Raw genomic sequence first — 9,809 nt, 5'->3', positions numbered from 1 at the left:
TTCGCGGCGGGTGCCTCACACCTGCCAGCGTCTTCTTCACCCCCAGCTGTGAGGCCGAGACTCCCCCAATCCGGGAAGGAGCCCCACACCTGCTGCAGTCGTGCATCTCCCTGCAGCTGCGGGCCTGCGCGCCCCCCGTGCTGAGAGGTCCGAGACCAGGGCAGGTGCAGGGCGTTCCCCCACCCCGCCTCCTAATCTCCACCTGCCATCCCCCTACCCCGGTTTTCCTCTGTGGGTGTGTGATGGGGGTAGAGAAAGATTATATACAGGTCCCCACCAGTTTCCACTCATTTTGGGAGCCCAAGTCCTTCCTAAAGATGGAGCTCCATTCCTAGCCTGGCATCTCGTTTTGGTAAAGCCTTTTGGAAGTGGGATGCAGCAGGAGCAGACACTGCACACTTAATCTTCAGAGCAACTCCCTGAGGAATGATATCGTTTGGTACCCATCAAAAGTTCCCCTAATAGTTCCACTCTTCCCCTTATTTTCCCCAGTACTCTGACTTTGAAAGTGGTGAGTGTAGAGCTAGGCTAAACCACCCAAGTTCAGTTGGGTTTTGGGAGACTCCTGGGAACTTGGCTACTGTCCCCAAGGCCTGGTCAATGGAGACCCCACCTTCATAGTCAAAGGGGTTGGGGGGCCTCAGTTCTGGGTTTCCATATGACAGCTGCCCTGATCAACCCTCCAACAGAAAGGCCAGGCTCCAGCCATACCTCAATGGACCCCAGGGGCATCTTGAAGGCATTTCCCAAGCGGAAGAAAATTCTTACCAATCCATCATCAGAAGCACTTGCAAAGATTCCCAAGAGGGAAGACGGAGAAGCAGAAGGTGAGTGGACCCAGCCTCAGAACCCTCATGTGTTTGAGCCTGAGGCTTCTTACATCGTTCATGCCCAGAATCAGATATTGCAGTTGACTCTGCCCGCCCAGAGCCTGCAGGTTTGTTTTTACCTGCCTTGTCCTAGGCTTGGTCCCCAGTCTTTGACAGGAGACTTGCTGTTTTATCTTTTATCCCACCCTGAGACCTCCATAAATCAGAAAATACTCCCTGGCCCCTAAGGAAATGACCGGCAGAATCCTTTGCTCTCTAGGAGGTTGCCTGCTGCTGCGGGGAGGGGGTCCTTCTCAGGTCCCCAGACTTATAAGTTATTTTGCAGCCAAACTCACAAATAGATGGCAAAAGCTTACATGGTGGGCTGGGTTGGGGGAGGGGAATCTAATAGACTGTGAGGCTTATAATGGCAAAACATGTGCTTTGTGCCTGATACATAATAAGTGTCTACTAATATGTGTTGAAAGAATAAATGATCAAATGAAGTGATTTACAGGGTAACTACAAGGTGCCAGACACTGTTCTAGGTTATATCAGAAAACAGGACGTATCAGAATCCTTGCCCCTTACATCAAGTGATGGCCCATAGGAAATTAACTGTGTGCCTGTGGTGGAATCCCCAGAAGGCAGGCTGTCTGGGTGGAGGAAAACGACTGGGGAGAGGGGACTGTGAAGGGTTCATTGGGATCATGTCTGAAAGTATGACAGTAGGTATCTGGATGTCCCCTCCACAGAGTGGCTGAGCTCCGTGCGGGCGCATGTTGTACCCACTGGCATTGGGCGAGCCCGGGCAGAACTCTTTGAGAAGCAGATTGTCCAGCATGGTGGCCAGATATGCCCTGCCCAGGCCCCAGGGGTCACTCACATTGTGGTGGATGAAGGCATGGACTGTGAGCGAGCCCTCCGCCTCCTTAGACTGCCCTGGCTGCCCCCAGGTGCTCAGCTGGTGAAGTCAGCCTGGCTGAGCTCGTGCCTACAGGAGAGAAGGCTCGTGGACACAGCAGGATTCAGCATCTTCATCCCCAAGAGGTAGGCTGGTCCTATAGTCTTTCCTCAGATGTTTTCTTGAGCTATTAAACTCTCATCGTCTTAACTGGACACATTAAAAAACCACCATTTCAGAGTAGAGAAGGATTGGGAACAGAGATAGCGTGAGACTTTGGTGTCTTAACCTCCCATCACCATCCTGCAGGTACCTGGATCAGGCACAGCTCAGCAAAGCAGACCAAGACTCTTCTGCTCCTCCTGGAACTACTGAGGCTCAGCTCAGGACAGCCCTCTCTCCTTCCCCTCCTCCCACCAGACCTGTATCTCCCTCCTGGAGGGCAGAGGAAGTCGCAAGCCTCCAAGCACAGGTGAGGAGCCTCCCAGGCCCCACAGCTCTCTTCTCCTGGGAACTAGATCACAGAAACAGGGAGAGCCTGGTGGTTGTTCAGAATGTCCCAGGCCTCTGAGAGAGGAGGACTCTCTTTACTGTGAAGCCATTTAACTCTTCTCAACACTCATCACTCCTGCATTTGCCCAGGCCATATCCACCACATATCACTGGGGATCCTAGGGCTGGGCCCTCGGGGAAGCCACGTGGAACCCAAATCTGCTGCAGAAGACCCAGCGTCCTTCTTGGGTCTGACTAGGAAACTCAGCCCCCACCTCTGAGGAGCCCTCCTCATGGGGGGCATGAACTTATTGTCTCTTCTCCTTCCCTATGTCAAGCCCGGCCCTGGTGGTGAAACCAGTGATGGGGAAGAGACCCAGGTTAGCGCAGCTGATCTGGAAGCCCTGATCAGCGGCCGCTACCCAACCCCCCTTGAGGGAGATGGTGAGCCTAGCCCAGCCCCTGAGGGCCTGGATAAGTGGGTCTGTGCACAGCCTTCGAGCCAGAAGGCGACCAACTACAACCGCCACATCACAGAGAAGTTGGAAGTGCTGGCCAAAGCCTACAGTGTTCAGGGGGACAAGTGGAGGGCCCTGGGCTATGCCAAGGCCATTAATGCCCTCAAGAGCTTCCACAAGCCTGTCACCTCCTACCAGGTACCTGGGGGTCAGGGGAGGGTATGTGGGGGGCTGGGGGGGTCTTCTCTTTACTGGCCAGAGGTCGGTGGAAGCACCAGTCACAAGTGGGGATCAGGTGGAGTGATTGAGATTCTCTGATATTTGGGACTTGCACACAAAAAAACAGGGAGATTAATGAAAGCAGCTTGTCAAAATCTTGATAATTATAAAAGCTGGGTGATGGGTACTTGGGGTCCAGTACACTGTTCTCTCTACTTTGGAATTTTTTCCATAATAAAAAGTTTTTTAAAAGTTCAGGCTCTGGGCTTCCCTGATGGCGCAGTGGTTGAATGTCCGCCTGCCGATGCAGGGGACACGGGTTCGTGCCCCGGTCTGGGAAGATCCCACATGCTGCGGAGCGGCTGGGCCCGTGAGTCATGGCCGCTAAGCCTGCACGTCCGGAGCCTGTGCTCCGCAACAGGAGAGGCCCCAACAGTGAGAGGCCCGCATACCGCAAAAAAAAAAAAAAAAAAAAAAGTTCAGGCTCTGAAGGTCAACAGACGAGAGTTTGAATTCTGGTTCCCATCGTTCACTGACTGTAACTTGCCTAAAGTAAGTTACTTAAACCCTCTGAGCATCAGTTTCCTCAAAAGTAAAAAGGGACTAAGAATAGTAACAGACACAGTATTCCCATGAGGACTTAATGAGATGACCCCTGTAATGCAGGACCTGATACAGGGTAAAGCCTCATAAATATTAGCTCCACTGTTATGATGGCAGTGGTGACTAGTATCGTCATTATTGCCTTTCCTCTGCTTCCTGTGCTGATCTCCATCCCCCTGGGAACCAGCAGATAAGTTTCCCAGCCCATTCCATCCAAACTTCTCATCTTCAACTCTGCCCAAGCTTTATACAGCTATCAGTTGCCCACCGGCCGTACTGGCTTTTACTCAGACATCTGCTAAAGGAGTCAGTTTCCTTCCTGCCTCTGCCTCCCCTTCCTCTAGGAGGCCTTCAGTATCTCCGGAATCGGAAAGCGGATGGCTGAAAAGATCGTAGAGATCCTGGAGAGCGGGCATCTGCGGAAGCTGGACCACATCAGTGAAAGCGTGCCTGTCTTAGAGCTCTTCTCCAACATCTGGGGAGCTGGAACCAAGACTGCCCAGATGTGGTACCACCAGGTCACACCCTGTCCCAGCCCCCACTTCAGTTTTACTGTATCTTAGAGCTCCTGTCCCACAGTCCTGTTACGCTGTGCTTTGATGACAATGAACCCAGACTATAGAGAGACCACTTCTCAAAGGGAGCAGGGCCCATGCAGATCCCTCTCTTGGCTCAGAACTGCCCTGTTGCTTGGTATCGTTGAGGCTTAATCTGCGGTGTAGGCAGAGACAAGAAGTATATTTCTCTGTCCCCCAGACCAGCAAGGGCCTTCCTGAGGAGACCAGGCCTCTGGGCTGAGTATCCAGAACAGTGGTTCCCAAACCCAGCCATGCCCAGAATCACCCCCAGATCGATGGAGTCATGAACCAGTGTTTTAGGATTGTGGCAGGGCTGGACTGAGGTGTGTCTTCCATGCCCCCTGCCTTTCCCAAGTCCCACTGATTACAGACCCAACCGCTCCTGGGGTTGGTCCTGCCTCAGGCTTTCCTTGGAGTCTGGGGGTGATGGAAGCCTTGTGTGTGTGCTTACTCACTGCCTCTTCATTGGTCCTGGATCCTCATAGCCTTCCCTTCTGGCTTTTTTTTCAGGGTTTCCGGAGCCTAGAAGACATCCGAAACCAGGCCTCTCTGACTACCCAGCAGGCCATTGGCCTGAAGCATTATGATGACTTCCTGGACCGAATGCCCAGGGAGGAGGCTGCAGAGATTGAGCAGACAGTAAGCAGGTGTCCCAGACCAGTAAGGAGAGCCAGGTCCTACTATAACGTCAGGGCCTGGCTCAAAGCCAAGAACTCCTGATTCCCTCAGCAGGGGAGCCCAGCAGGCAGAGGAAGCTATGCGGGGCCAGAGACTGGGACTAGTGGGGAAAGAGCAATTGGCTTATGTAGGGAAGGGCTGCAACACTAGCTCTCTGCGGTAGGGTTCTCAGTATCGGGCAGAGTTAGCACTGGTTTAGGTGCTAGAATGGTGTTAGGACTGGGTTAATGTTACGGCTAGATTAGAGATGGATTATGGTCAGAACTACTCGAGGATACTGGGATCTGAACTGGGCTATGTTAGGGTGATCAGGGCAGAGGTTCTTAACATTTTTTGATTCACAAACTTCTTTGAGAACCTAATGAAAACCATGGACTCTTTCTCTCCACAAATTTTTTAAAATGTACAAAGTCTTATATCTCCAGAAGTACACACCTTCTGCAGGTCACCCAAGGCTGGTTCAGGGTTTGGGTTAGGGTTGGTGTAGAAGCACAGTGCCAGTAGGACTAGGTTTGGGGTTAGAGGAAAGCTAGATCAAGAGCTGAGTTAAGGTTAGGCCTGAATTAGGAGTAGGGTTTTCTTAGTGTTGGATGCTTTTAGTTAAAATATGTGATTGTCCTGGAAATAAGGTTCGGCCAAGATTAGTGTTTGGTGTAGAGTTGGGTTAGGGATTCAGTTCATATAAAACCTAGATTAGAGGGAGACTAGGGTACATTCGTTCAGCTGGCATTAGGAGTAGGGGCTGATTTGCTCCTACTTTGGTCTATGATTCTGATAGGGTAGGACCCCCTGGAGACTCTGGCCCAGCTTAGTTGAAATTAGCCTCCAGCTCTACTCCCAGCCACAGGACTCTGAGGCTAGTGTGGGAGGGACAGGCAAGCCCCTTTGTCCACCCATCACCAGGCCTTGGTGCTAGTGATGACCTGTCACTCAGCCACGGTATCTGGGCATAGAGAATGCCCCAGCGAGCCTCCAGCCCTGACCCACTGGAACAGAAGTGGCTCCCCACCTGGCCCACTCTCCCCATTTAAGGTCTCCAGACTTAGGAGGTTTTGATGGGATTACTCATCCTAGGCCTCCTCCATCCTCTTGGGAGGCTCAAGAAGGGAATTGAGGGGATTAGCGAAGCCTGCCTGTCAGGAGAATTGAGGTATCCAGGGCCCCAGAAATCTCAGTGTCCTGGGGTGGAAGCGGGTGTGTGTGTGTGTGTGTGTGTGTGTGTGTGTGATATCCGCATATGAAAGACCTCAGTGTTTCTGGGGTGGAGGCTAATGGGCTTATCCCCTCTCAGTGAGGGATGATCCTTCAGCTTACAGTTCCCTCTGTCTCAGCTCCCTCCCCACCGAGCCCCATTCCTCCAAGTAAGGATGTGGGCATTAGCTCAGAAGTGCTTCCCTTTTGCTTTCCCTCCTTGCCTTTGTTACACATGCAGCTGTATTTCTAGGCTCCATCTCCCCCGAGGCCTGGGCCCGGGGTGCCCTGCCAGCCACCTGTCAGGCCTCAAGCCCCAACTCACACACTCTGCCTTTAGCTCCAAATCCAAAGATACCTGGGGCTGTGGAGACCTGGCTGAGGGCTTCTCGGCACCTGGCCCTTTGTCCTCAGTGGAGTTTCACAGACCTGGGTGCATGGGTTGGGACAGAAGCCCAGAGAAGATAGGTCTCTCTGCTTTTGAAGAGCGGTGCCTTCGCTCAGAATCCGAGCACATCTTCTCATCTTCTCATCTCCTCAGGCCACCCCCGGTGATGTGAACACGTTTTCTTCTCTTCTGTCCTAGCCAAGCTGGAGAACTGCCACTCTCCAGGGTGGAGTTCTGCCTCTGTTCCTTGGGGCTCTCTCCCTCAGGCTGGATCATGCATCCAGGGATTGGCTTGGGGCACGAGGGGGCGTGTGGGCTCCTGGGTCAGGGAAGGCCCTTGCGCTGCTGTGGAGATGAATTCCTGGCAGGGCTTGAGGCCCACAGCCCTCACCCCCTTCGCTGTCCTTTCTCAGGTCCGGGAAGCAGCTCAGGCCTTCAACCCTGGGCTGTTGTGCATGGCATGTGGTTCGTACCGACGGGGGAAGGCAACCTGCGGTGATGTGGACGTGCTGGTCACCCACCCGGATGGCCGGTCTCACCAGGGCATCTTCAGCCGCCTCCTGGACAGCCTCCGGCAGCGAGGTATAAGCCCCACCCCTGGGTGAGCAGGGGGGCAGGGGAGGAGTGGCCCCCAGGAAGGAGAACCTCAAAGTGGCAATCTCTAGGCAGGAAGCAGGGGAAGGCTGCTTCATGAAAATTCCACCTCTCTCCTGTGGCCAGAGCCACTTCAGGGAAGAGATGAATCAGCTTCCCCTACCTCCCAAGAGGTGCTCAGTAATAGCTGCAATTTGAGTGCCTCTTCTGATCATTCTGTGCCCCTGTGGAGGACTTGGAGAGGAATTACTATGCATGTTTTACAGAAAAGGACACAGACCTGGAGAGGGCAAGGTCGCCCAGCAAATAAGTAGATGAGCTGGGACTAGAGGACCCAAGGATAATCAGGAGAGGCCCTGGGCTGGGCAGCCCAGGGCCTGGCTCCCTGCCCTCCCAACAGCCCTCCTGTATTGGGCCAGGGTTCCTGACGGATGACTTGGTGAGCCAGGAGGAGAACGGCCAGCAGCAGAAGTACTTGGGTGTATGCCAGCTCCCAGGGCCAGGGCGGCGGCACCGACGACTGGACATCATTGTAGTTCCCTACAGCGAGTTTGCCTGTGCCCTGCTCTACTTCACTGGCTCTGCCCACTTCAACCGCTCCATGCGGGCTCTGGCCAAGACCAAGGGCATGAGCTTGTCGGAGCATGCGCTCAGCACAGCTGTGGTCCGGGACACCCAAGGCCTCAAGCTGGGGCTTGGCCGAGTACTGCCCACCCCCACTGAGAAGGATGTCTTCAGGTTCTTAGGCCTGCCCTACCGAGAACCAGCTGAGCGGGACTGGTGACCCACGGCTGGGGGAGGGGTTGCCAAGCTGGACCGGCTGCCCCTCCTGGCCATTCCTCCAGCCTCAGCTGGCTGAACCTCACTCTTTCAACCAACAGCTCCTCTGGGCCTGATGGAAAAGGCCAGCCTGGCTCCCAGGGCTACCCAGCCCTCTCCCTGACAGGAACAGGGTGCTGCCCCTTCTGCCTCACCATCGCCCCTGGGAGAGTTTCGCACATGGCCCCCTGCCCCATTTTAAGCAGGAACTGGTGCCTGGTTTGAGGCCAGCTTCCTGTGCTGAAGGCCCAGGCATCCCCCTTCTCTACCCCAAGGAGGGTCTAGCATGGGATGGGGGCTGCAGGGGAGAGGCGCACAGCTGAGGCCCAACATTACCCAAGACCCTTCAGAGCAGGAGAATGAGCCACTCCACGTGTGCTCCCTCCGCCCACCCCACTTCCTGTGCAGCTGGCTGTGTAGGGAAGGGGCACCCCAGGCGCGATGAGGATAGCATTGGAAGGCCCAGGGACCCAGTAAAGTGCACTTGACATTCAACCTGCCTGGTGTGTCTGTGAGCTGCTGCAGCCTCTGCCTGCCTTTCTTCTCCCGGGTGGGGACAGAGATAGGAGGTGAATGGGAACCCAGAGAGGCCAGTTAACTGTTCTCCAAACAGGCCGGGCCTGAGTCAGCTTCTGAACAACTCAGAAGGGGGCAGGGGTGGACATTAAAAGGGAGAATTCATGGAGTCGGGAATTAGGAACACCTGTCTACCCATCAGCATATCCTGTGGACCCTGCCCTAGAACAGGTTATCTGAGGACATGAACAAAGGTGGCAAGGCTCATTAGGAAGAACTAAATGGTGACCTGTGAGACACTGATGGGGCTGAGGCAGTCAGGGAAGGCTGCCTGGAGGAGGCGAGGGGCAGCCTGGCAGGAAATAGCCTATTTGAGACGGGTAAGCAGCTCTGTTTGGGGACAACTAAGGAACCTGCTTTAGAGGAGATGCTATGTGCTGGGTGTCGGGAGAAGGCCAGGCTGGTAGAGGACTGAAAGTCAAGCTGAGGGGCTTAGTTTGATAGAGCAGCTAGGAGGGTCCAGCTAGTGGCATCAGGATGGTTTCGCAGACTGGCCCTTGTGGGACAGGAAGCATCTGGTAAGGGCAGAGGAGCACTGGGACGGTCTGGGCACAGCAAGAACAATATAGAGAATCTCAGAGGCAGGAGAAGGCGGCTGCGTGGGAGGAGCACCAAGGAGCCCGGCCTCAGAGATGGGCTCCACCTGAGTGTGCCGGCTGTGCGGCAGGGAGGGGGCGGGTGCCGAGTCCCGCATCTGTTGGTAACTTGCAGAGTCCCAGAGCTGGCCTTTGTTGGCCTGGTCTCAGTCAGGAGATCCCAGCAACCTTAGAATGGGCCCCTCAACTCTAGTTCAGAACCTTGAAGTCCAAGCCGTGGGGCCTTGCCTGCATGGGTCATGCCAGGGAAGGAATCAAAAGCCGTGGGAGTCTGGAGGCCCCCTTTCACAGCTCAGCACCAGAGAAGCCACATCAAAGGGCCAGAAGCTTTCGTGAGGGGCGAGCCTCTCCTCGGAGCTTCTGCTCCCAGGGAGGTGTGGCTGCCCCGGGCCTGGAGTGGAAAGAGGAGCTGGGACATCTCTGGGCCCCCCAGGTGTTAGGGCTGCTTTCAGCCCCCCTTAGGAGCTCTGCTAGTCTACTCAACTGGGCCCTCTGTGCCCGCCACCATCCCCAGTAAGGGGTGGAGTTGACAGAAGCCCAAAGCCTGGGGTGTCCGTGTCCAGACGTTGCTGCTCCTCTCTTTTCGCTTCCCACTTGAGTGCCCCGGCCTGCTCAGCAGCGTCTCCAGACCCAGAGGAGTAGGGCCTCCAGGGCTAGGAGAAGAGGGAACCAGTGGGTCACAGGATAACTCGGCCAATTAACCCCTCCCTACACACAGGAAGTCTTCAGAACCATAGGGAGGGATAGTGCTGACTTCTGGATCTGGTACCAAGCCCTGGCCCCCTTTCCTGCCATCTCTTGTGGGAAGGAGGGAAAGGACCCCCCCCACCCCCACCAGGAGACTCAGAATTCTGGAGACCACCTTCAAACGGTACAAATTCCTGGTCCCACGTCCTGGCAAGGG

General features: G+C 54.9%; 1 protein-coding gene across 3 annotated transcripts; it reads left to right on the top strand.

Annotated features, from left to right (window-relative positions):
* Positions 1–691: 691 nt before the first annotated feature.
* Positions 692–8,190, top strand: POLL (DNA polymerase lambda; the record flags this gene model as incomplete). 3 transcript variants are annotated; one of them, XM_079709554.1, is made up of 8 exons in its annotated part: positions 692–827; positions 1,565–1,859; positions 2,023–2,185; positions 2,544–2,861; positions 3,830–4,003; positions 4,574–4,702; positions 6,734–6,902; positions 7,334–8,190. In XM_079709554.1, 8 exons carry the CDS (start codon positions 716–718, stop codon positions 7,696–7,698), a joined length of 1,725 nt encoding a protein of 574 aa, XP_079565680.1. In that variant the 3' UTR covers positions 7,699–8,190. The 3 variants fall into 3 exon arrangements, with proteins under 3 accessions (XP_079565680.1, XP_079565678.1, XP_079565679.1); XM_079709552.1 differs by having other exon boundaries at positions 701–827; positions 7,289–8,190; XM_079709553.1 differs by having other exon boundaries at positions 716–827; positions 2,544–2,585.
* Positions 8,191–9,809: the final 1,619 nt, after the last annotated feature.

The sequence above is a fragment of the Hyperoodon ampullatus genome (assembly GCF_949752795.1).
Source record: "Hyperoodon ampullatus genome assembly, chromosome: 1".
Lineage (NCBI taxonomy): Eukaryota > Metazoa > Chordata > Mammalia > Artiodactyla > Ziphiidae > Hyperoodon > Hyperoodon ampullatus.
The sequence above is the reverse complement of the archived record's forward strand: the minus strand, read 5'-3'. Positions and strand labels throughout refer to the sequence as shown.